Source organism: Drosophila ficusphila, unplaced genomic scaffold (assembly GCF_018152265.1).
Source record: "Drosophila ficusphila isolate 14025-0441.05 unplaced genomic scaffold, ASM1815226v1 contig_414, whole genome shotgun sequence".
NCBI classification, from domain to species: Eukaryota; Metazoa; Arthropoda; class Insecta; order Diptera; family Drosophilidae; genus Drosophila; species Drosophila ficusphila.
In genome coordinates, this window is record NW_025064328.1 from 14,251,120 (window position 1) to 14,275,871 (window position 24,752).

Here is a 24,752-nt window from a genome sequence, read left to right on the forward strand (position 1 = left end):
ATGAGCGAGAGGGAAGACGAGTTGCCAGTTGTCGGCCGGCGGAATTTGTCAATTTTCCAAAAAATCAAGCGGAGCGGCAGTTCGCACTGATATGTAAACATTCGCAAGGTGAAAAGTTTTCGACGAAAAATTCGGTAAAAAGCCATGGCAAAGTGAAAATATTGCTGCGTGGGCACATCTAAACAATTCGGTGCACCCCAAAGCGGCAGCAGAAGCTGTGGTGCTGCCACAACACCGGCTCCCAATAACGATGGCCTTTTCACCTGGCCGACAAGGTGCGAAGTCGGAACAAACCCAAAAACAAACAGAAAACAGGGCAGAACAACATAAACTGCAGTGACAACGACAAGCGAGCGAAACACCAACAAATCAACTAAATTGTAGTGAAAAGTTTTCCTCGCTCTGTGAAGAACTCTCGTTTCCCTTGCCCGAGATTAGGATTTAGTAAAATGGGAGGAAACTAATTGCACTACTCCCTATTCCTGTATAGATATTTTGGGGATTGCGTTTATAACTTCATCTATCTTTTAATTTATCCAAACAAAGTGATTTGCAATGTATACATACACATATTAATAGGATATTAATCGATCTCTGCATAATAAGTCAGTATGTTGTGCAACATTCAAATATCAAAGTGTCAATCAAACGAGTAACTCAACCCCAAGGCAGAGCAGTTTCTAAAACAAAACGTGCCGCCAACGCAGTTTTCAATCGAAGCGAAAAAAACGAGAGGAGGAGCGACTGCCAGCTGCGTTTAGCGCATTTAAGGGATTTGCATTATTCAAAGCGCAGCCAGGAGCGGAAGCCCGTGACGTGAAAGCGGGGAGGATTGGGGCCCAAACCAATTTCTGGCCAACAGCCCTGACCACTTGGCCTGCTGCAAATCAAAACGCAGCTTAGCGCGCCAGCCGCTCTGTTTGCCTTGGACTCTGGCCGAAAACTTTAAGGCCTGGAGTGGCCATCTGTGGGTGGCTGGGCTAGTGGGTTCGGGGATTGGGGATTGGGGTTTCGGGATTCGGAATTGGAGGAGTTTCGGGCACACGTTTTCCAACCACACACCGTTGTCCGGGCACGTTCGCATCAAGTGGCTCGACCTGGCGGCGTTTTGTTTTTTTGCCTTTGCCTCTGCCGCCGGCGGAGGCGACTGACCGAATCGGCGGAGTGGAGAGAGTGCGGGGAAAGTGGGGAGGGGAAAGAGGGGAGGGGAAAGTGGGGAGGGGAAAGTGGGAAGCAGAAAGTGGGAAGCGGAAAGTGGGGAGCGGAAAGTGGGAAGTTCTATGGCTGCAGCTGCCAACTGCGCGTATACGTAATTTTATGGCCAAGGCTTCGGCTTGTTCGCTTTCGGCTCAGCCTTTGTTATTGTTTATGAGGCACTGGCACTCTTAAAGCGATTTAAGCCATCCCACTACCATTCTCACCCACCGCCAACCAATTAGACAGAGAGTCAGCCATGGAAACAGAGTAGGAAATACAAGCCATTGGCCATCAAAATGTTCGCTATCACAGCAACCTAAAAGCGTATGTGAGTCTGAATTTAACTAGGTTTTTAAAAATTCGATAGATTCGATATATCACAGCAAAAAGTTTGCTTACTTCTCGAAATACTAATAGCGGGAAAGAAATACCTTATCTGGCAGAAAATCCACTCCCAAGCGGCGTACTTGGTGCCACTGTGCAATCTATTTATGTTTGACTTCGTGTGCGACCATGACGCATGCCCCCCGTTCCGCCGACGGGCTTTCTTCCGTTTGATAAGATACGGAACAGTCTACGGCTTCGGGAAAGACGGGAACCACGTACCCGTAACCCATATAAATATAGACGGGCATAATTTAATAACGAGGCTGGATAATTGCCGGCTTTGCCATTATTTATAGTTCACACCTGTAGCAGACACAATGGGAAACATGCACTTTCGGGAGACATGGGAAATAGTGGCAGGAGATTGGAATGCCAGAGATTTACGGCTGTGTTTATCGCGTTTCTTTATGTACCCAAAGCTCGCAAATGAATTCTTTTATAAATGATGAGCTGTAAGCAGCTTGGAATGTTCCTACAATCTTTGAAAACGGGCGAATAAATGCCCTATAAATTTGTCTCTGTTATTAATTGTTGTACTCAATTAATTTGTTGCCTGAACACCTACATTAGCAGCTAAAAGTTTTTAGTATAAAGGTAGCCAAGAAGTGATTTAGCCAAATATGACAAGCACAGGGCAACAAGTTGCTGATGAGTGACAATTGGGAATGGGAATGGGAATCGGGCGAGAGCACTGAAAAATCTGCTAGAACAGGAACTCATACTAATGTCGCATTTAGCCGTTCTGTTGCCAAAAAGAATACGGGAAAAAGTGTAGAAAATGCGGCAGGCGACAACAGGCGAAATGATTTTCATTCGCGTACGAAAACAAGCCGCAAACGAGCGGATGGCCAAGAGAGCGGAGCGAACAAATGGCTCTGCAATTTATTTTTATACGGAACGAAGCCAATACAAATAGCCGTGTGTGTGTGGATGTGCGGCCGAGGTTTGCCCCTATATTTGCGCCTGTGTTTGTTTATTTATAGACGCGAACGCGGAGAGTCGATCGAGCGTTTCTCTCAGTGCGGCAGTTATCAGGCGAAAGCACATCAAACCACAAAGGAACCGTATTGGCAAAAGGCAGCGGCAGAAGCGGCAGTGGCAGCGGCAGCGAAAACAGCTCAAATCAAATAGTGTGGGCCAGGCCAGAACAGTTTGAGGCAAAACGCTCGCTCGCGATGACACAATAGCCATAGCAATAGCGAAATACCGAATAGCGAATAGCGGATAGCGAATAGTGGCGCTGGCAACCGAATTCTGCGCTAATATCAAGCATACGCAACGTGGTGCGCGCCGACCAGCCATACCAGCTATAAATAAAGAATCGTTCTTTGTGCCATTTTTTAAGTGCGCAAAACCAAGTGGTTCGGCGGAGTCCATGCAGCCAGTGAAGTGAAAACGCAAACGCGCAAAATGTTGAGTGATGAGTAATTACAGAAGCCATTAGGTATTGTGAAAAACCAAGCGAGAAACAAACACTAAAATCAAGGGAGTGAGTGCGGGAAAGTTTCGTGGATAATCCAGTTCAGCCAGCAGCAGCACAACGGGTCAGCGATTGCGGGTAGCCGGCGGCAAGCGACGCAGCAACATGATCTACATAGATGACTCAGAGCCGGAAGGTGGTAAGTCTGCAGCTCTGCAAAAGCCGAAACCCCGATAAGGGCTATAGTATAGCGAGCTGTGATAAGAGTCGTCGTCAGCGATTCGCTATATGTGTACTCCTAACTGATAAATGTGTCAATCAGCCAGTGTAATTATTGTAGATTCCTTGCCAGAGATTGGGGCGATAACTCTTTCCATTGCCTCTTCCCCAAAGTCCACATAAGCCAAACTGCAAATAGACAAATCAAATCAGCCCAAATCTACGGCTTAGCAGCTGTTTTCGATCCCTCCTTTTTGGCCATTTAACTTATCAGCAGCTAACTACGCTTTAATACAGGGCCAAAACAATAAACATTTCGGCCGATGATGCCGATGGCGATGGGAATGGCGATGTCGATGCAAAACATTAACTTTTATGCACAGATAAAAAACAAGCCGAGCACAACTGCAGAGCGGATCTGGCGAAATCAAGCTGTGAATGGTGGAAACAAATGCTTAAACGATTTAGAGCCGCATCCCGGGCAGTGGGCTTTTAAAAATACATGAATTTCAATAAAATACGGCAGTGAGTGCTGGGAAAAGCGGAAAAGTGGGGGCGAAAAGGGACCAGATAAGGCGAACTGTGATCAGGAAACATTTGCGACGCCGTTCCCATTGTCAGAAGCAATAAATTTCACGCATAAAACAAAAGAGGGCCGAATTTATTTTTTGTCTGGCGAATTAAAGCTGAACTGAAGCCGAAGGGAAGGGCAGACGATGAAGGATAAATGTCACACCCGATGAGCGTTGGGCAACTGCGGTAACTGTGTTTCCAGTGGCTTAGGCGCTCGGAGACAAAGGCGAGTGGCAGAGAAGCCCAGGCTTCCGAGGGGAAAAGGAAGTGTCAAGTAGTTGGGCCACCAGGAAGGGGAAGTGGGCGGGGGCGGGGGCTTCGGGTTGGCATGAAAAATGTCCAGCGTCGGGCAATTCCAAAAATGAAAGGAACCCGGCCCGAAAAAAAACTCGTAACACGAGCGGAGCAGAACCCGCCTGATTTAGTGCCATCCAATCCACACAGTCGGCCGGGAAAAGGGTAACGCGTTTGCAGTTTTCCCAGGCAGTTTTCCAAAATTGGCATATAACAACAAACGGAAATGCCTGTCTACCTGCGGCAAAGGTGGCAACCTGACCGATTGGCCGACCTTTTCCCCGGTGAAAACACTTTTCCGAGTGCAGGGCTATCTTGGGCTTGTCTCAGCTGAATAATGTGCTAATGGCGCATAAGCCGATTTCTCAATTTCCTTTCCCCAGCTCGTCTGGGCAATTAGGGCAAGTCTTCGGAAAAAAGACTCTTTAACCGGAGAGGAAATGAAAGCATTACCAGCGGAAATTGCCAAACCGCAGGGAAAACCAACACGTGGACTTTTAATAAAAATATTTTCACGATTTTTTCCCCTTTTGTATACACAAACTCTAGTCAAATAAATCAGACAAGCGGCTCCTATTATATTTTAAATGTAGTTCGTTTTATACATTTTCCAGCGTTTATTGTTTGCCCTGAAGGCAGGGGAGCACGCCGATATTGTATAAATATTTAAACAAGAAATCTGCATAAAAATGCTGGCCAGCGCCTGATTGTAGCGTCATTAGATGAGCGAAATATACATATTTCTCTGCTAGGAAGAATTCGCTGCACACAGTGAAGATTTATAAGAATGAATAATATATTCGAATTGAAAAACAACTGGTCCCGAAATACATTATAAACATTTCCCATTCAAACAATCTTTGGAAACCACTCTTCGTTGCAAACAGTGAAGTCTATTAAAATATTATACATATTTTAAATTCCGCTCTATATCCTTGGATATATACTCACTTACAGATAAAACCAACTGAAGATTGGCAGAAGTGGGTGTGCAAAATCGATAGTCAATCAGTGATTTGCGAGCCCTGGCCCTTAACTTATTAACGATGCGTTCGTTTTAGGGAGGCCTGCCGGTTGGAGGGAAGCATTTCTCATTTCTTTTTTTCGCCACCGCCGACTGAAAATATTCAAAAATAAACTCGTATTTTGCTTTGGATTCGAACTGCGCTGCCAAGGTGAATGCTGAATGCTGAATGGTGAATGTAAACCAAAGCAGCGGCAACGGCGGGCCGAAAGAATCTCTCAGTGGCGTCTTGAAAGTTACTCGCCCGCACCGCGAATCCGCGAATCCATCCGATTTCCTCGGAGAGGCGGCCGAGTATATAGATCTGGTGGCGTATATAATTGAGATAAGTTTATTTTACGTCGCATTTCATGTTGAAGGTCGTTCGTTGATATTCACTTCACTTGACGTGGCGCATTCCTCGACTCTGCCTCATCGCGGGGTCTCTGTACTCGGACTCTACTCTGTACTCTTGGGCGCTCGGGCTTTTAATGAAACGCGGCCAGAACTCGATCATTTGTGGTATTTAGTAATTCAGTAATTATGTAAATGCCGCGCGTTTCCTGATTTCCTCAGATCATGTCAGACATTTTCCCTACCCCCTCTAAATTCCGCACATATACGTATGAGTACTGCATTACGTTTCGTTTGCTTTTGGCCTGCAACCAAATTTCTGAATTTATGTGTGCCTCCACGGCGACCGAAAGGGAATATTTATTAACCCGTCTGGGCGAAGCCAGATTAAGAGACATTTAATTTGCTTGTATCTGGGGAGCATAACAATTTGCAGAATATTTAATTTGGCCCCAAGGCATTTCGGCACAAGTGGGCAACCGATTGCGAATCTGCCTCAGATGTGCTGCCCGCTGGAAAGCAAGTCCAAATCCATTTTTGTGCCCGACTCTCCTGCAATGTCGCTTAAATCTTTAATGCGAAAGTATCTCCGGCAGCTTGTGGGCCGCAGCTGCAGGTGGATTGGATTCGAATGGAGTGGAGTGGAGTGGATGGAATGGCAGTATTAAAAATGCAGACACGGCGTGGAGTGCATGTATGCAGGGGCTGTGCGATTATAACGCATACGCCATGTGGTGCAGCTGCAGATGCAGATTCAGATGCAGGACGCCAGTGCCGCATGCTAAACAAATTAAAATTGCAATTTAATGTATTGGCAGACGGGCGGCAGGAAGCCCTGCTAAGATTGCATTTGCCAAATGCAAACCAAACAAACAACTCTCGACGGTCGAACGTTCGGGGGGGAAAGCTGAGCTGAGTGAGCCGAGGGGATCTGCTGCTGCTGCTGCAACTCAATTTGCATGTAGACACTTCGCGCCCCAAAATGACAAACGGAAATTTCCATAATGCCAACGGGTTGGGCAAAACCGCAGCAAAACAACCCCAAAGCAACCCAAATACCAAATACCAAATGCCGAATGTCGAATGCCAAATGGCAACTGCAAATGTTATTCGGGCTAAGGACACCGCTCGCATCCAGCGAAAATAATCAAAATTATGTAAATGGCGCAAACCGGTGTGTTTTTATTTATTAGCAGCCTTGCACTCGCCTTTGCCCGTCATGCAGGTCATTCTATTTGCATTCCAGCAGTAAACATCATTCGTTTGGTAATTTCCCATGCCGCTGATTTATGGGCAACCGAGTTCCATGGGACCTCCATTACGCAGCCAGCTCGTCAGTTTCCCAGCTAATAAAGTGCTGACAGCCGAATCGCAGCTCTTTGGCTCGGGATCCCTTGATTGTTGCGATATTGCGATATTTAATTGCCGACCAGCCCCTGGTATTTAAAGTCCCATAACTCGTCGGGTGCTCCCAATCCCCTCCAGCATCCGCGAGTCGCTCCTGCTCGGTAATCGCCTTTATGTGGCCAAACAGATCGTTAATTCAGCGCTTTTCCCGTTCGGACTGAAATTAAATTAAAGCCCATAAACTGTAGCAGCCAAGAGTAATGCGCTGGTTGCCACCAGCGGGATTCTCGAGCTGCAAGTGCGAGTATCCTTATCCCATCCGCGAGGGCGGAGACTGACGAAGGACGAAGGATCCTGCCGCCTGTCGGAAGCTGTCCTGTCAATCTTCGTCCTTCGCGAGGGGCTGAAATGCAATTCGAACTTGTTGAGAGGGTTGGAAATGAGGTCGTGGTTCCAAAATGACTTCAAATAGATTCTCTCTTTTATATCCTTAATTCTTAGTGCTATTTAAAAGTTCGATGACTAGTAACCGCATTTTAGTTATACTTTATGTCCCATAAAACATTAAGCAGCTCTTGTCATACTAATATCTTATGACTGGTTTTCTATATTTAAAGTACTTTCTTCATAATATCATGAACTCACTTGCTTCAGTTAAGCCATAGCGGACTTATATCTTGCTAATCGCTTCGATAAGATTAAACCAAAACACAAGCGTTCCATCGGCTTGACTTGTAGTTAAACGGACTAGTTTAAGCCATTAAAGCGGCACTTTAACCGACTGCCGGACATTGGCTGCCGGTCACTGAATATTTGAGTGCTTGCAGCGAGCGTATTGTATAAATAACCTCAACACCATTAAATTGTCAAACGTGCCCCACTGGGTGTTCATCTCCCTTTTATTTTCCCCGCATCTGTGTGCGTGTCTGTCTGCTGTATGCATGTATGTGTGTGTTTGAGTGGGTGTGAATGTGGTGGGTGTGTTGGCTGTGCCCACGTAGCCAGCAAGTGCAAACTTTATTTAGAGATGTCAAACTGTCGCTCAGCCAGGACACGGATACAACTGCAACAGCACAGATACATTGCCTTTGCAGTTCCACGTGTCAGCACTTCGAGGATGTGCAAAAAGGCGGGACACACGGTGAAAAAAGAGGAGGAACCAAACGGAAAGCAACTACAAATCCATTTATCGCACCCAATCAATTCTATCAAATCAAGAGATACAAACTGCGAGTGCACAGAGTCGGGTTCAATCCGATTTTCTCTCAGTGTACGGGGACGAATCCAGGGTAGACAGTCGGGCAGTAAATAAAGCGTTAAATTTTAACAAATTGTTGGCAGAAGCGCGTGCGAACATGCAGCATGTGGCCGTCACTGAACCGATGACCTTTCAATTACCTCGCTGTGTACTCCCGATGCCACAGATTCCGATCCACTCGCACTAGAACCTGCATCTTGATTAATTGCTTTGTTTTTGCCGCGCGTTAATTGATTTATCTTGCTGACGCCGCAACTAATTCGCAGAGCTGGCCAATTATTTATGGGCGGGCACACTCCCCCCCGCAGAATATTCGATATGCCATATGCTATATTCTATATGCTATATGCTATGTGCTATATGCTATATGCGATATGCAGACATGTGTAAGCGGCACTTCCACTTCCGGTCGGCATTTTTAGAACGCCTCGCTCTCCGCCATTCACAGTTGTTATTCAATTATGCCCCGAACAAGTGCAATTCGATTTGAGTGCAAATATGTGTTCGCACTGCTCGGCACATTCGCAATCCCCTCTGGGTTTTCCGAGACAGCCGCACTCTTCGCTCTGCGTCTTTGATTTATGCGACCATTCCCAGCGGGAAAGTGGGAAGTAGGTTTTTTTGTTCTGAAAAAACCAGTGGAAAACCTACTGCTTTTAGCAGGCGTAGGGGTAGGGATAGATGAAAACCTACTTCTTTTGGCAGGCGTTGGGAAGGGGTAAATAATTTCGGACCGCTAAATGGGGTGGGTTTCTGAATATGACCATAAGTTACAACGAAGTTGTGACTAATTATTGTCTTTCTTCGGAATGTTGTTATAAATTATGTTATGATGCACGGTCACATCAGTATAAAATTTCGTGCAAAAAGTGTAAAAACTGAAAAAACGTTGTGTTAATCTTAAAAAACAAGATAAAGGTAAGTTATAACATAAATATTTTTGTTTGTATGTATATCCTTATTTCAGCGTTACGGATATGGTGAACATAGGCATTTTTCCAAAAACTACAATTTAGCCGCCGGAGGCGTTTGTCAAGTAATTCATATAATAATTCATATAATAATAAAATAATAATTCATTTAAATTTATTTTTCAATTTTAAAAGAACAAACTATGTTTTTTTTAGGGTTTGTAATAGATTCGACTTCAAAGATTCTGGCCCTTGTGTTAATATTAACGGCAAATCTGAACAGGCGCAAGCGGACAATTCGATTTCGTCATTTGAAGAACTCGGCCATTTGGACTCCGATGCCGAAGCCAATCCAGAAGAATTTGTAAGTACTCACTAAATTTTTAATAAGTTTCAACAGCCCTGTCCCCATGCTTTTTACTATGTTTATTACTTATTTTTCTAAATTTCTCCATTTTTCCCATTACTTTTTATATATGTATTAATGTGTAATATATTAACATATTATGGTTTTTATTTTCAGAGTCACTCAGAAACGACAATTACAGTCTTCCCCAATATCAAGATGATCTGCGTTCACCGTTCACAAAGGCAAATAATAACATACAACAATATTTATGATAAAGGACCTTGGACTGTAAATAGATTAATAAATGCATATACCAAATTAAAAAGTATTATTTTTTATTGTGGAAATTCTGTAAAGCGGGAAGGTCAAAAAGCAGTGGATTTTGTCCTGCGTTAAGCAGCCAGATTTCCACTGTTTTTTTCAGTACAAAAACGAGTGGATTTTGCCCTGCATTCAGCAGCTGTAGGTCCACTGGATTTTGTCCTGCATTTAGCAGCTGTAGGTCCAGTGGATTTTGTCCTGCATTCAGCAGCTGTAGGTCCACTGGATTTTTTCCCTTTACCCCTTCATTTTTGTGTCACCCCCGTGTATTTTGAAAGGAGAGACGGCAAAAATGTAAGGGGTAAAGGGGTTTTTCCACATTCCGCTTGTATGAAGAAAGCACAGGAAAATAGCATATTTTCCACAGGTTTTTCCCGCTGGGTTGGCCTACACACACACTCTCGCACACACACACACTCTCGGCCGGGAAAAGATATAGAAAACACGAATATATCTCTCGCAATGGCTGCCTTTGTCTGCTTTTTAATCCATTTGTTTTGGCAGCTGCTCCGGTCCGAGCCCTTAAAGTATTTGCGGTTTAGGGATTTAATCTGCGGAATGCACGCCGCAAATGTCTTAAATTCAGCCCAGTGTGCCAAGCCTTTCACCGAATTTCCCAGGGAGAACGGAATGCTGCCAGTGGCAGTGGCGCCGGCCTTTGTGTTGCACTCATAAATTAATACACTTTGAACGGGATGCCATCGGGAGCCGATAATTAACTAAGCGCCCGTCGCTCACTAACCGCCATCAACAGCGACCATGGATAGCTAGTTTATTGACAAAATTCGCAAAATTTCAGAATTTTACGCTAACGAGTTCAGCTGATGCCTTGGACCCAACCCACCTGTCACCCAAATCCACACGTAGTTCGGTACAGCAGAGGGCACAGGAATAGTAACTGATTAAAAGAGATACTTTATTCACTATAGGAAATAATGTGTAACAGGCTGGGTATTAGTTATGTATATTAACTTATATTATTAATGTCATTATTATTATATTATCATATTATTTATTATTGTAAGCGCTGGTCACACTTACGATCTTTCGAGAGAGGATGTGCTCTCTCGAGAGAGTAAGAAGCTGAACAGGCAGTTCGTTTTGAAAGTTATAAAAGAACACAATAAAGAAGATCCTGATACAAAGCGATTGTTAGAGTTTCAGCAAATGATTCGCATATGTTGCTTGTAATATTTGAACAGTGTCGAGTTGCAGTTCAAGATATTCTAATGCTTCGACCACGATGGTAGGCATGAACAGCAGGCAAATGGCGAGTGGCAGCGGCGAATGGCGAATCGCAAATGGGAAATGGGAAATGGGAAATGGGAAATGGGCAAATGGGATGTGGCCCAGGAGCCGGGGCAGAAAGTCATTTATGAGCGCTGGCAAGAGGTGTCTGCGGCGGCCTCACGTCGCTCATTAAATTAATTAAACGCCGAGTTGAGTTGCCGCCAGCGAATGCAATCGGCTCCTTTTCCCATTTGAGGCACTCGCCGTTGAGCTCAGCAGTCAAACGGTTTTGAACTTCCATCGCAACGCGCTCTTTGACGCCGTTTTGTTGCAGGTTGCAGGTTGCAGGCTGCAGGCTGGGTAGAAAGTTTTAATGAGTTCACTGCGGGGTGCGTCGTTAGACTGGCCTGAAATTGTTTTGCATTTAGAGCAGGCTTTCCCCGACTTCCCAGATTTCCCCTTCCAGTTGCTGATGACACGGCAGAGAGGCCAGAAATGCTTGTGTTTATCCTTGGAGCCTGCAGTGCAGAGGTCCCCTTGCGATGTCCTTTGGCCCATTGTTGAACTTCGGAACTGGCTCGGAATTGGCTCGGAATTGCTGTGCTCACATCGATCAATTAGCAGGCACTCTCCTGCAGGCTCGGCGTTTTTAGGGTCAGTTTAAGCTCGGCACCACTGCAGTGCCCTTAAAGCGTCGTCGCACCGCTCGACTTTCGGTGATTAAAGGGAAAACAAAATGGAAAATCCCACACACTCGCGCTCCTCGAATGGCGGCGTTGATTATAAGCGCGAAAAGCTCACCCACACAGCCGGCCGGAGATTATGTGTGTGCCCACAAAAGCCAGCGTAATGAATGTGTAAAAGGATAGCCACGAGGACAGGGGGTGGTGGGCAGGGAAACCCTCGGAAAAGCGCCACAAAGCGATCCAAGAAAGGAGAGGGCCGCACCGTCACACAGCGCGTATGGGTGATGTTCGGGCGACTGATATTTCGGAATAACTGGCTGGTCCTCAGCGAGCAAATGACTAAATTAAAAGCGAAATAAGCTGAAATGAAAATTCCAATTGAATGAGCCTGGTAATGGGATAAAAAAATAGGAGCGCGACACATGCATACAAATTTCTAATGCTAATTTCATTGTGTCAGAGCTGCGAGAGCCAGCGAAAATGAACTGAATAAAATAAAATAAAATTGCATCAGCAAGTAAATTGGCAGCGAGAAGGAGCCAAAAGTGACATCCCCTCCTCTATCCCCTCATGCCATCCCGTTAGAAAGACTTTGGCATAAATTTTGAATGGCAATTGCCCAATTAAAGTGTGCCGCAAAAGTATGCAGCATAAACTGGAAATTGCCGCGGCGGGCGGGGAAAATGTGGAAATACTTTGCACTGCATTAGAGCAGAGAGCTTTACGGCAGTCAGTTCTCGGGAAGCGCTCAAGGTCTCCACACACACATACAGAGAGACACCGACACACCAGCACACCCACACAAACACACGCCCACACTGATTATTACTTTTCATTTTTCCATAACGATTTTCATTTTGTCCCTGCGCCCCGCAGATGAAAAACAGGGCGTTGTCGCAGCGGATTTACGCTTGGCGTGCGGGAAAAAAATGATGAAGATGAATTGCCGCCGTTGAGATACTGCCGAAACATTCGATATAGATATGCAGGGGGATTAATGCGAACGTATAATATTTACGTATACGTATATGTTCGCACGCAGGATAAATGGATACACGGTATTGATTTGTCCCCTGTCATCTGGCCCAAACGAATTTGTTTAAACAAAAAACGTGGGTTTAATTCCGCAAGTTTCACTTGTCATTTATCATTTATTGAATTGGTATCGGCGAGCGTTTAACACATCTAAAGTGTGCACTCGCTCGAGAGAAATAAATTGTGCGACTGTCTAATCAGATGGCTTCGACAGGAATCACTGGATTCTAAGGGCTCGGGATTGTTTCAGGACTTGAACTTATCTCAAATATCTAGTTACTTTTCTCCAAGCGAAGCCCTTCTTTCAAATAGGGATTTTTAAAAAGAAATACGAATTTCTGGAACCTCTCCTTTTACATCTTGTTTCGAAATGACCCAGTTTCCGATGAACAATCTTAAGCTTGCTTCGGGATTGACATCCTGCTTTGATGTGGCATTGTATCCAGGCTTACAGTAAGTGTGAATCCCCCTTTCTTCTCCTGCATTTATGCATGACCATTTGATGGGGGCTGTATATGTGTATGTGTGTGTGTGTGTGTGTGTGTGTGGGCAGACCTGTAATAACCAATTTGAAATGGCACCGTAGTCACAGCCGAGGCAAATTTTGCATTTTTTAATTCTGCCACCACACACTTTCAGCCATGCTCTGCCATTCTCGTGAATTCCATGGCATTTCCCAGGCACTTAGGCTGATTAAAATGCACAGACATCCCGCAGCATCGTCATCAGAAGCAACAATAACTGGGAAATATCCACCGGCAACTGGCAACTGGCAACTGGCAACACAAACACGTTGCAACAGTTTTCGCCTTCAGATAGCTCGACATCATCAACTACGTTCGGAGTCGAAGCGGAAATTCAAAAAAGGAAAGAGCCACCGAAATCAAAATCAAAGTTTGGTGAATAACACATTTATTTCTGCTTTATTTCGGCTTTAAGCGAAACCCAAATTCCTACGAAAGCAGAAAACAACCGAAAATTACAACACTATTTGACTTTCATTTATTCAGGGAAAAATACAAAATGGATCAATTGTTTATTATTTATTACGTGTGCTAATAATAATTATATTTGCTTTCAAATAGTGCTCTGTGCAAATGTGAAATAAATTATACAATCAATAAAAGAAATACAAGAAAGTTGGCATGATACTATTCCAAAGTGGCATACTTCGAAATGCTTATCAGATTTTTCCAAGATTTCCGATTTTTTGCCAATAGGAACCCTAATTCTCGAGAACTCCGATGGTCGAAATTTTTACCCCTGTTCATGTCAGATTTTTCCCAGTTTCCCGACAGGAGATTCTCTGCCTTGAATTCAGCGAGTGATTTACTTAAGAAACAAATAGCGTAATGCGGTGAGATTTCTGTGGCGACTTCCTGTGTGAAATGTATTAAAACGAATTACTATGTGCGCTTTCCGTCTGGCCTTGCCATTAAATGCTCGGAATACTTGTAATAAAGTGTTTTTAAAAGCGAATATAAACAATGAGGAAACGCCAGCAGGACTCTCGTGATTGCGTAACGTTGGCTCGCATATTAAAATGCCGACGTCTGGCTTGTGGTTTTTTTTCCGCCTTTGTTGCTGTGTAATGTGTGGCACATTGACATCCGCCGTTTGATGTGCAACAGTTTGCATTTGCCGTACACATTTTCCCTGCTAACTCACGTGCCCTTAAATTGTGTTATTAAAAAATTTCATTAAGCACATAACGCAATTTTTATGACAGAAACAAATTGCAGCATCAAATCGACGGGCTGTGGGTGGGGGAACATTTTTCGCTTCCGCTGGGGATTCGGTTCGCCCGGATTTTATTTTTAATCTGAAAGTCGGGAAAGTCGGGAAAGCCTGGCAACAGTTGCCGAAATGAGCGGGGGGACGGGCTCGACTGCCAGGTCCTTGACGACCGAAGGAGCAAAGGCAAATCAAAGAAAAATTTGCTGATTTTCATATCAGAAAAAAATTGCCATCGTTGGCAAAAAAATGGTTCGCCATTTGCATCGGCAGCTCCAATGGCACTCCACTGAATGAGCTGTGCAAATATAGTATCTCCGACTCCCGCCCAGCCATTTTTATTGATATTGTGCATAAATTAACTTTATAAAGTTTTCGAATTGAATTTGCAACGAGTTGCACTTTTGAACGAGCCCCACACATTGGCCCAAGGAGGGAGGGAGATGGAGATAGCGAGGGAATGGGAGAGGGGAGCGGGGAGAGGATATAGACGCCGATAAAAGCGCTTCAGATTAAGTGATGTCTGACACAATTCAAACTTCAGACGAAACCTATTTAACAGCCAACAGACAAAAATTGTTCGGGATGAGTATCATTAATATCCGTGGAACAATTATGAGTGGGTATATATGTAGCTGGATATTTTAACTATTATTAATTGGATAAATGTGAGAGGGAGTAGCTCAGACTTTTAAGTGGCTAATACTACTAGGTATTGGTTAGAGTCTGAATTAAAATTTGAAGAAGCGGTCCCTTAAGTAAAATTCGGAATTCACGTATTTGCAAACCGGAGTACTTGTACATCAATATTTTCACTCCACTTTCTCCGAATCCCTCGCATCGAAGCGAGTATTATATGCACATCTTGCAGCTTAATGGAACTGAAATTGATTTACGAAAACACTTCAAACGGCTCAAGTCCAATTTCGATTGCATTTGGCTTGTGCATCGGGGTCGTCAGCCCCCCGCAGCCACGCCCCCCGCCTCCTCAGAGCATATGGCCGTGCCCCGGTAGCCCCCTTCGCGCCAAGTCCCTGGATAAGCGGTGCGGTGCAAATGCCAAGCGGAGTCGGTATAAATTCATTTATTCATGAGCCCGAACCAGGAAATGAATGGGAACTACCTGCCGCCCCCTCGCATGCGTTTGTGAGTATGAATATGAGTACACGCGAAGAAAAGGGATTTTAATACAAGTGAAATTGGAAAGGTTAAGTTGACTAACTAATTTAGGTTATTTTTCCGTTGCTTCATTGCCCGAATTAGGAGGTTTAATTCTCTTGCTTACTTCCCATTCCTTCCACAAACATCACACTCAAATATTTTTCGATATTATAGCTTCGAGGAGATTTTGGGTGAGTGTGTGTGCATAATGTATGTCTGTCTGCGCCCATGTTGGAATTTCATGAGCGATGAAACATCTCGAATCTCGTCGCCCCTTTCGAGTCCTCTTTTGTGTCCTTTGAATCATGAGTTATGGGCCGAGAAGTTGGCAACTTTTCACCGAATCTTCCATTCAGCGCTGGCCCCTTCAATTTTCTTCTCTAATGCAAGTGTTTGGGCGTGTTTGCCGAAACTTAAATTGTGCGCATTATTGGCAGAGTGCACTCAACTGCACTCACACATGCACTCACTCACTCAGCGAGTCGCTGCATGAATTTGCGCCAAAAAGCGTTTAAGCGGCATATGGCCAGGGGGCGTGGCCGGAGAAGGGCGTCAGGTCTCGGCAATCGCAGCAAATGCATGCATACACACTCGTAGACTCAAGTGCCTCGCTGCACACAAATGGCGAAGGAACGCTCGCCCAGCTTCCATTTCTATTCACAGTAGACGCTCAACTTTCACTTTGAATTCGCCAAGTTTGGCCACTCCCCCTCCCCTCTCCCCTCTCTTTCTCCTCTCTTCTCTCCCCTTGACTCGCAAAAGTCTCTTACTTTGCCTCGCCTTTGATTTAAAGATTTATCGTGTTTTCCGTAGCATACTTATGTGCGCCATTTACATATTAATGGGACAGCTGCCGCGCAGATGACATCAATTCATAGGCGCTCGCTAACAAGTTAACCCCTTAAATGCCACAGTCAAGTGGGGGTGTCTATGTCGTATAATTTTGAATCCTTTGGGGCTGGAGTACAGCCATTTGGTAATTCCCAACCATTAGGTGAAAGTGTGTTTAAAGCTTAAACATCTCCCAATATAAAAGTGTTCTTTAAAGTAGTAAAAACTTTCAAAGCAAGTATTTCCCTCTCTTAATATCCCATATTTTAGAGGTCTACTTTGATTTTCTGAGCACTTGCAATGAGTGGGTTAATCCCCCAGAACGACTGGCTGACTTGGTTAACTTTTACCATGAACCTTTCCCGGATTATCAATAATTCCGACTGCAAATTTTTGAACGCAACCGTTTCCATGCCTTCGATGAAATCTCGGGGGATTATTGTGGTCGAATGTCAAGTTGAAAACTCTCCTGCGTAATGGGAAAAAATATGAAAAGCCGAACTCAGTTTGGTGACCACCTCGCATAGCTCCCCGCCCACAAGCAGACAAGAAAAGCCATATTTGTCACAATATTCCCACTCGTCACTGTTGTTGGCCCCATTTCATATCGTTGCGCTGCACAAATTCAATTGAATCAAGTCATTTCTGTTTGTTTGGCAACTTGTAGATACACACAACATCGAATCGAGTCCTGAAAGGGTTTCCCCCGAACACAACAGGAAAACTTGTGTGCAATATGTCCTGCAAAATATGTGACAAGCACAAACTGTTGTTGAGCAGTCGGTGAGGGCCATGCCCATAATAGCCGATATTAAATGCACTCCGAACTGGCTCGGGACAATGGCAATGATTGAAATGCCATATTGCCAGAGCAGCACTCCCCACTCGGCCTGGGGGGCACTTGGAGTCCCCTCTGCTGGCCAGGAACGGAAAATCTAATCAAATCACGCAGTTGAGGTCTTAATCAGACCGAGACATTCCCAACCAAGGAGCCCACCTTGTCTGTCAATTTATGGCAGTCGACTGATATGCTGATAAGGGGGTGCCATGCAATTGCCAACTGATGAAATGGCAGGCGAAGCCAAAAATTGTTGATTTCGAGCACATATTGGTGCACTGTTGCGTGGCCTTAAGGGAAAGAACCCAAATGTGCCAATGAAATGGAAAACGTGTAAATTAGATATCGTTTGCCCAAACTTATAATTACCTTTTAGTATCCCATTGTATGTCTTATGGACATTATTATATTATATGAAAAAAATTGAAGAATTTTGAAGGCCTTTTTCATATTCATTTCTTCCAATAAAGCTATTTAAGAAAGGTTCTTGCTGAACTATTTTATAATCTCCTTTTAATAGCTTCTCTTCTTTTTCCGCAGTTTTGGAGCCGGCGTTTCCCATGCGCGATGTGACCATAAACCGGAACGTCGACGCCCACAAACTCTACGACGTGCTGGGCGAGGTGGGACGGTGAGTATCCCGCAGCCTCGGTGGAATCGTTGAGTAATCAAATGTATCCCTCTGCAGCGGGAAGTTCGGCACGGTGTACAAGTGCAAGGACAAGGCGAACGGGCTGCAGCTGGCGGCCAAGTTCGTCCCGATCCCGAAGAGGGAGGACAAGCGGAATGTGGAGCGGGAGGTGGAGATTATGAATTCATTGCAGCATCACCTCATTATCCAATTGTACGCGGCATACGAATATCAGAAAATGATGTGCGTCGTCCTGGAACTGTAAGGATACCGAGATGCCGAGGCGTCGCGACTGAATGTGTTGATTTGCTTGTCTTGTCTCGTGGGACCGACTTCCTTTCTGTCTTTCTGTATATTTGTTTGGGGGTAGATTACGCTTGGTAACCAAAACTTAGGAGGAGGCTCTAAGCCATGCAACGATACAAAACTGGAAGCCAGAAGAGGAGAATGCTCAGAGAAGAGAAGCATTTTCTATTAATTTAAAGGGAAATCCAGCAGTAAAACGCGGAATACGCTCCGCAAATCCAAAGTATAATTGAGATCTTAGAGGGCCATTGCCTTGAATGTATTCCTCAGCATGGCTCACTTCTCCCCAAGTAAGTTTTGGTTACCAACTCCGGGTCACCCTAATGAATACTTTCGCACTCAGATCCACTATTCGTTCAGTTTGTTCCCCCTTTGTTGTTCGCCACTTTGTTGCCGGGACACAATATCTTGCAATCAGTGGGAATGTGCATAAAATGCGATTTACACGTACGCACATTATCGTAAACTAGTAAACTTTTCTGCCACACCCAAACACAAAGCACTCACACAAAGTCCGAAAGAAAAGCCTTCAGCAACAGGTTTTCCCTTGGCACGCAGCATTCACAAAAATTTACAGCAACTTTTATTCGCCTCGCTAAAGTTTTTCCCAGCTCTTTGTTCGCAAATGAATGGAGACATGGGTTAAGGCCCTAATGGGCCATAAAAACGATTGAGGCAGGTGTTTGGCCCACTGATTAGTCGACGGCCTTGACCCACATCCGCCACCCAGAGGGGAAATAAAAGAAACACGAAACAATTTCGCTTCGTTTTCATAGACCCAAAGACAAGGCCCGAAAGACTTTGTCAACTTAAATTAATTTCCAACAAAACAAGGAAACTGCAGTTTGGACAACTTGGGCTGTTGTTCTTGCCGCTCTTGTTGTTCTTGTCTCCTCCCCAGGAAAAGTTAATTGTTGACTGGCATAGTTATCCTTGGCATATTCATAACAGAATGTTCAACTACGGGCAGCATATTTTCCGAAGAAGAAAATTCCTCGCACCGAGACGAGCTGCAGGGAAACTTTAAGCTCAAACAAAGTGTTACTATTTCATGTAGATTTAAATCGAAAAGTAATATCTTACCAGGAATACCTAAACATTGTTGTCTACGGCTTAAAAGTTTCAGGAGATATTCTTTGCTTAAATATAATCTCATTTCGGCAATGGAATTGAGTGGGATACTCAACTATCTAATAATTAGAGAGAATTTATATCAACGTTTGCTGTTATCCACTTTGTGTAGAAACATTTGTTTAGCCTTTGAATACTCTTAATTGTAATCAGTTTGTGCACAACATTTTTTTCAATTTATTTGCTTTGTAGAATATTTGTATTAATTTTTAATTGGACTACGACGGACTTACCAATTTATTTCGGACTGTGCCTGAAGTGCCGCACTCGCCAGCAATTGTCCATCTGGTAATAACAGTATTCCATTTCAAACTGGAAATGCACAAAGGTCCACATGCAATTTTAATTTACTCAATTTTGGGGTGAAGTGCATCAACTAACTAACAACCCGAAAAAGCAGAGAAAAACTAATGCACTGCGGCTTTTCTCCTGTTTTTTCGACATTTTTCATGAGCATCCGATGGAATACTAAAAGGGGTTTTGTGCTGTGTTTGTCGAAATTCAATGGCGAATCTCGGCTGACGTTTGTTCGAGTGTCTGAACATAATTCCCCCGATCCAATCCGCATGCTGTTAGTTGATGCCCGTCACTCGGCGGATGGATGTTCATGGATTATCTGATTTTCGTGTCTGGCAGAGCAATCGGTTCTCTTGTAAATAACATAACTAGTTTAGAGTGGGCAGTCAGGTAAGGTGACTAAACACGAAGCTAAAACCTATGGTTAAAAACGAGGAGGAGACACTAATTGAAAGGCGATAACCCTGCTTCTGGTGCTTGGTTTGCATGTTTTGCTATGTGATTTTTAGAGTTCGCATGCCCCTTTCCCTAATTTCCTCGTGCCTCCGATTCACCCAATTTTCTTTCAATTTTCAAAGCATCGAAGGTGGCGAGCTCTTCGACCGCGTGGTGGACGACGAGTTCGTCCTCACCGAAAGGGTCTGCCGCGTCTTCATCCGCCAGGTGTGTGAGGCCATGGCTTTCATCCACGGCAACGGGATAGTCCACCTGGATCTGAAGCCCGAGAATATCCTGGTGCTCACACAGAAAGGAAACCGCATCAAGATCATCGACTTCGGTCTGGCCCGTAAGTTCGATCCTGACAAGCGACTCAGAGTAAGTATCCATCGCTTCGAAATACTTTGCACGCAATCTCTTATTTTACCTTGACTGGCTTTTAGGTTCTCTTCGGCACCCCAGAGTTCGTCGCTCCAGAAGTGGTCAACTTCGACTGTATATCCTATGGAACCGATATGTGGAGTGTTGGTGTGATATGCTATGTGCTGTAAGTTTTGAAAACATTCTAATATAATATCCATACACGTCCTAGCAATTAAATCATAGCTTGTACACTCGACACTGCTCATTAAATTAAAACAAAAATTCTTCCAAAGATGTTAATTTTACCGCACCCTAGATTTCGGGAAACACAATGCTTTCGAACCGTTTATGGGGTAGAGCAGCAATTAGAAATTTAATCAAGCCCCGCTCTCATATCTCAAGGGTAGGTGCTTGGCAGGAAACCAATTAAAAATGTGTTCCAGCTAAAAATGTGATAATCAAAGGGGGCGGTTCGGTATCTCCCCCTCCCCCGTCCTGGCAAATTTAATTTAGTTAATTAAGTGTTGGTTTTGTGTTTTTATTTATTCTGCTTACGCTGCCTTTACATTTCATGTTTATTGACTCTCCCACACCTCGGAACCCACACACTTGGAACGCCGCGATTCCGCACGATGCGATATGTGTGGCTGAACCCAGCATCTCAGGACTGTCGCCTTTCATGGGCGAGAACGACATTGAGACAATGTCGAACGTAACCATTGCGAAGTACGACTTCGAGGACGAGTGCTTCAACGGCATCTCCCCCGAGTGTCTGGATTTCATAGCCAAGCTGCTGGCGAAGGACCTGAGGTGGGTGTTCGCAGTCTCCCTAATTAGAGCCTGCCGCTAACCCTCTCTATTCCGATTCCGATTCCGATTCCCCAGCACTCGGATGACGGCCGCCGAGTGCATGAAGCACAAATGGCTCCAGCAGCGGCCGGCCACCGCCGCCACGGCCACGCCCATCACAAAGGCCGCCTCCGCGGCGTCGAAGTCGCGGCTGAAGTCGGTGTCTCCGGTGACGGCTCCCTCGGAGTCCTCCGAGGACTCCACCGAGACCATCGAGGACGAGGACGACGAGGAGGAGGAAGTGGAAGTGGAAGTGCAGGCGGAGCAGGCCAAGCAGGAGGCAGCCCAGCAGGACGAGGAGCTGGCCAAGCTGTGCAGCTCCGCCGACCTGGAGGTGAGCACATAATCGGAACGACGGGAAAGGTGTCAGGGGAACCAAGCACCGACTACCGAGGTGTCATATTCCCAGAGATGTCGGGGTTGGCGTACTTTGTACACGAAAAGAAGGGTTACTTTAAATGCGAATCAGTACTCAAAAATGTTGTGCACTCTATTTAAATTCAGTGGGGTTTTAAGATTGATAGGTACAGATCGAAATAGCGCCCAAGAATGGTTAAATATACTTTTGAAATGCAGAAATATTGCCCGAGTACCTATCGACTACTGTACCCCGCACCACTGGCTCTTTGCAGGACAAGGAGCTGGACGCCACGAAGGACAACCTGAAGAACTTCATCGTGCGCTGGGAGACGCACCCGAACAGCCCGTACGTGTTCGACGTGGAGGGCAACGTGATTGCGCCGCTGGGCGAGACGAGCTACCCGCATCCCCGCAGGACCCACGGCCAGGACAGCCTCTCCTCCTCCCGAGGTGAGTACGGATCCCAGCGACAGCGCGACCGACACGCCCTCATCCACGGCAAGTGAGGCATCCGCATCGCACCTCCGACTGGATCGACTTGTATATTACACGATTAACTTGTCAGACTAATTGTTGTTCTTAACTTGAATGTGGACCAGGCTGGCCAGCCCCCGTCCGCCTCTCTCGCCTCCGTCTCTGTATTAACCCCTGTCGTCAGTTACTTTTTGCGGACGCGGGGCCCGGCTGGCCAGCCAGAACTGTTGTTTATGTTTAAGTAACCGTAGCCGTAAGCAATGTGCCCGGCGTCCTTGTAGCGGACGACCAGCTCTTTAACCACTTGACACTGTGATAATGACAGCCATTGACAACAACTACTGAAATATATATATCCAATATGTAACTCAAACTCCAGCACAGCGGTTCTTCTCTGTAGTTTCTTCGCGATGAGAAACCGAATTCCATCCAAACTCTGTCCATTCCCCATTCCCCATTCCCCATTCCCCAATCCCCCTTCCAAGCCCAAATCCCTACCAGAATCCAGAACTACCCGACTCCCAGTTCAGGTTTCGATCAGCACACATACTCGTAACGCCACGGGTTCTGGTCCGCCAGCCAGGTAAGCCCAACATCCAGCTCCGAACTCCATCATCCTCAGAGATCGCAGTCAAATTCCAAAGTCAGCCTCATGTTCATTTGTGGTTTGTCCGCCAGGAAGAGTCAACTTCAAAGTCTGAGAATAACTATTTCCTTGTGTATAAAAGCACTTTATTTATCCTTTTTCAAAACAGTAATTCTTTCGTATGGATCAATTATAATACAACTATTTATCAAGTAAGGCAGTAAGGCAGGCAGTCGCTTTCTCCTTTTTTAGTTTGAGAATATTAAGTTCATTGCCTTATCAACGTGTTTTAAAGCTGCCTAATTATCCTTTTCTGTAGATGATCACTCACTAACCCATTTGCAAGTTTCGATGTTACCAAGAGCCACTCTACACAACTCTCTGGACTCATTAGCATGATTTCCGTGTGTGAATTACCATTTCATGTACACTAACGTGTCTGTTAACTCTTTCGGCAATAAACCCACAACCTCTTACTGACCAGATGCTCCCAAAATGCCAGTCTAAGACCCATCTCCACTTGCAGTTTGCTCGCCCTCGCCCTGCGAATCCATCGCCACTCTGACGGACGACGAGCGCGGCGAGGAGGAGGAGGAGCTGCCCGAGGAGGACGAGTCCCGGAGCGCGGACAACGAGAGCCCCCACTCGGTGGCCACGCCCATCAACGAGTCCCGGGAGAAGCTGTTCCCGGCGGTGGCCACCTCCAGCCCGGCCACGCCCACGCCACAGCACCTGTTCAACGAGAACTTCGACGAGTTCTCCGGCAGCCAGTCCTCCGCCCAGCAGCAGCGCAGCATGAAGAGCTACCTGCACACCTTCGACCGGCGCAACTCGGACACCACGTACCTCCTGGGTCGCCGCAGCTCCGGCGAGCGGGTCAACCTGGCGGACGAGATCCGCAAGCTCTCCGACCACCTGCTCATGCTGGCCGAGATCAACACCAAGCTGGGCGATGCCAACAACAACGGCGGCAGTGCGAGTAACAGTGGGAAGTCCGATCCCGACCCGCCGGCTCCTCCAGCCCCCAGTCCCTCAACTCCGTCCGGCAGCAGCTCCAGCAGGACCTCCGAGGTCAACCAGGAGGGTGGCCGGTGGAGCAGCAAGAGCACCGCCAGCAGCAGCTGGAGCCGGCCGACTGCGCGGGGAGGACTCCTAAGCCAGGCCAGCAGCAGCTCCTGGAGCCAGAGCAGCTACGACGACGGCCAGGGCAAGACCAAGGTCAGCTCGCTGTCGGTGCGGCTGCAGCAGTCCATCGAGGAGACGCCCAAGCTGAGCAACGGCAGCAGCTCGGCCTCCAAGTCCCTGGTGCAGTCGCAGCGCAGCAAGTCCACCGTGCAGACGGTGAGCAGTTCCAACGCCAGGAGCACCACCAGCCAGCATGTACAAAGAACCAGCACCACCTCCTCGAAGGTGATCTCCAGCAGCAGCGCCTCCGCCTCCAGCAGCTCCAGCCACCAGATCTCCACCAGCGCGGGCCACGAGTCGGCCAGCAGTCGGCGGGCCAAGTTCCGGATAAACCAGATGAGCCGGGACGTGCCCGTCGGCCTGCCGGACACGCATCAAACCGTGAACCTGGAGGAGGCGGCCAACACCACCAAGGACTGCCTGCTGCACCTGCTGGAGAAGTACAACGAGACCCGCATCCGCAGCCCGATGGGGCGCCACCAGAGCATCAGCGTGGACTGGCACGTGAGCGACAACCTGGAGTACCGCTCCATGAGCTCCATCAACGCCTTCTTCCAGCGGCACAACCACACCGGCGGCGGCCACAACGTGCGGCACATCCAGGCCCAGCTGGAGGAGAAGGCGGCGGGGAAGTAGGCGCCCTCCCGGAGTCCACTGTATATATCCGGTTTGTATAGATGTATGTAGGCAGAGATCGACTTAACGGAAGCTAGGTAAAACTACGAGGTGGCAAGTGGAACCATTTAATATTTATGTACTTGATGTAAGCGATAAATGAAATTAAATTATTGAATAAAAGCAAAAACATGAAAATCTCTGTTGCCCTGGGTCGGGATGTCTCTCACAAATGTGCAAGAAATAAAACCATCTTCACTTACTACCAACTAAAAAATCAAAAACAATTTATTGCAGAAAAACAAATATTAACTTATAAAATGTACAAAATCGGTTGAATAAACTACATTTAATAACTACGTCTACAAC

The 24,752-nt window shown here is 46.0% G+C and overlaps 1 protein-coding gene across 3 annotated transcripts; it reads left to right on the forward strand.

Moving 5' to 3' along the window:
• On the forward strand, positions 1–24,591 carry LOC108090839 (myosin light chain kinase, smooth muscle). 3 transcript variants are annotated; one of them, XM_017189706.2, is made up of 10 exons: positions 1–108; positions 2,930–3,203; positions 17,689–17,779; positions 17,837–18,040; positions 20,092–20,329; positions 20,395–20,498; positions 20,972–21,124; positions 21,200–21,497; positions 21,796–21,973; positions 23,110–24,591. In XM_017189706.2, exons 2-10 carry the CDS (start codon positions 3,170–3,172, stop codon positions 24,402–24,404), a joined length of 2,595 nt encoding a protein of 864 aa, XP_017045195.1. In that variant the 5' UTR covers positions 1–108; positions 2,930–3,169; the 3' UTR covers positions 24,405–24,591. The 3 variants fall into 3 exon arrangements, with proteins under 3 accessions (XP_017045195.1, XP_017045196.1, XP_017045194.1); XM_017189707.2 differs by having other exon boundaries at positions 76–93; XM_017189705.2 differs by lacking the exon at positions 1–108 and having other exon boundaries at positions 1,226–3,203.
• The last annotated feature ends 161 nt before the right edge of the window (positions 24,592–24,752 follow it).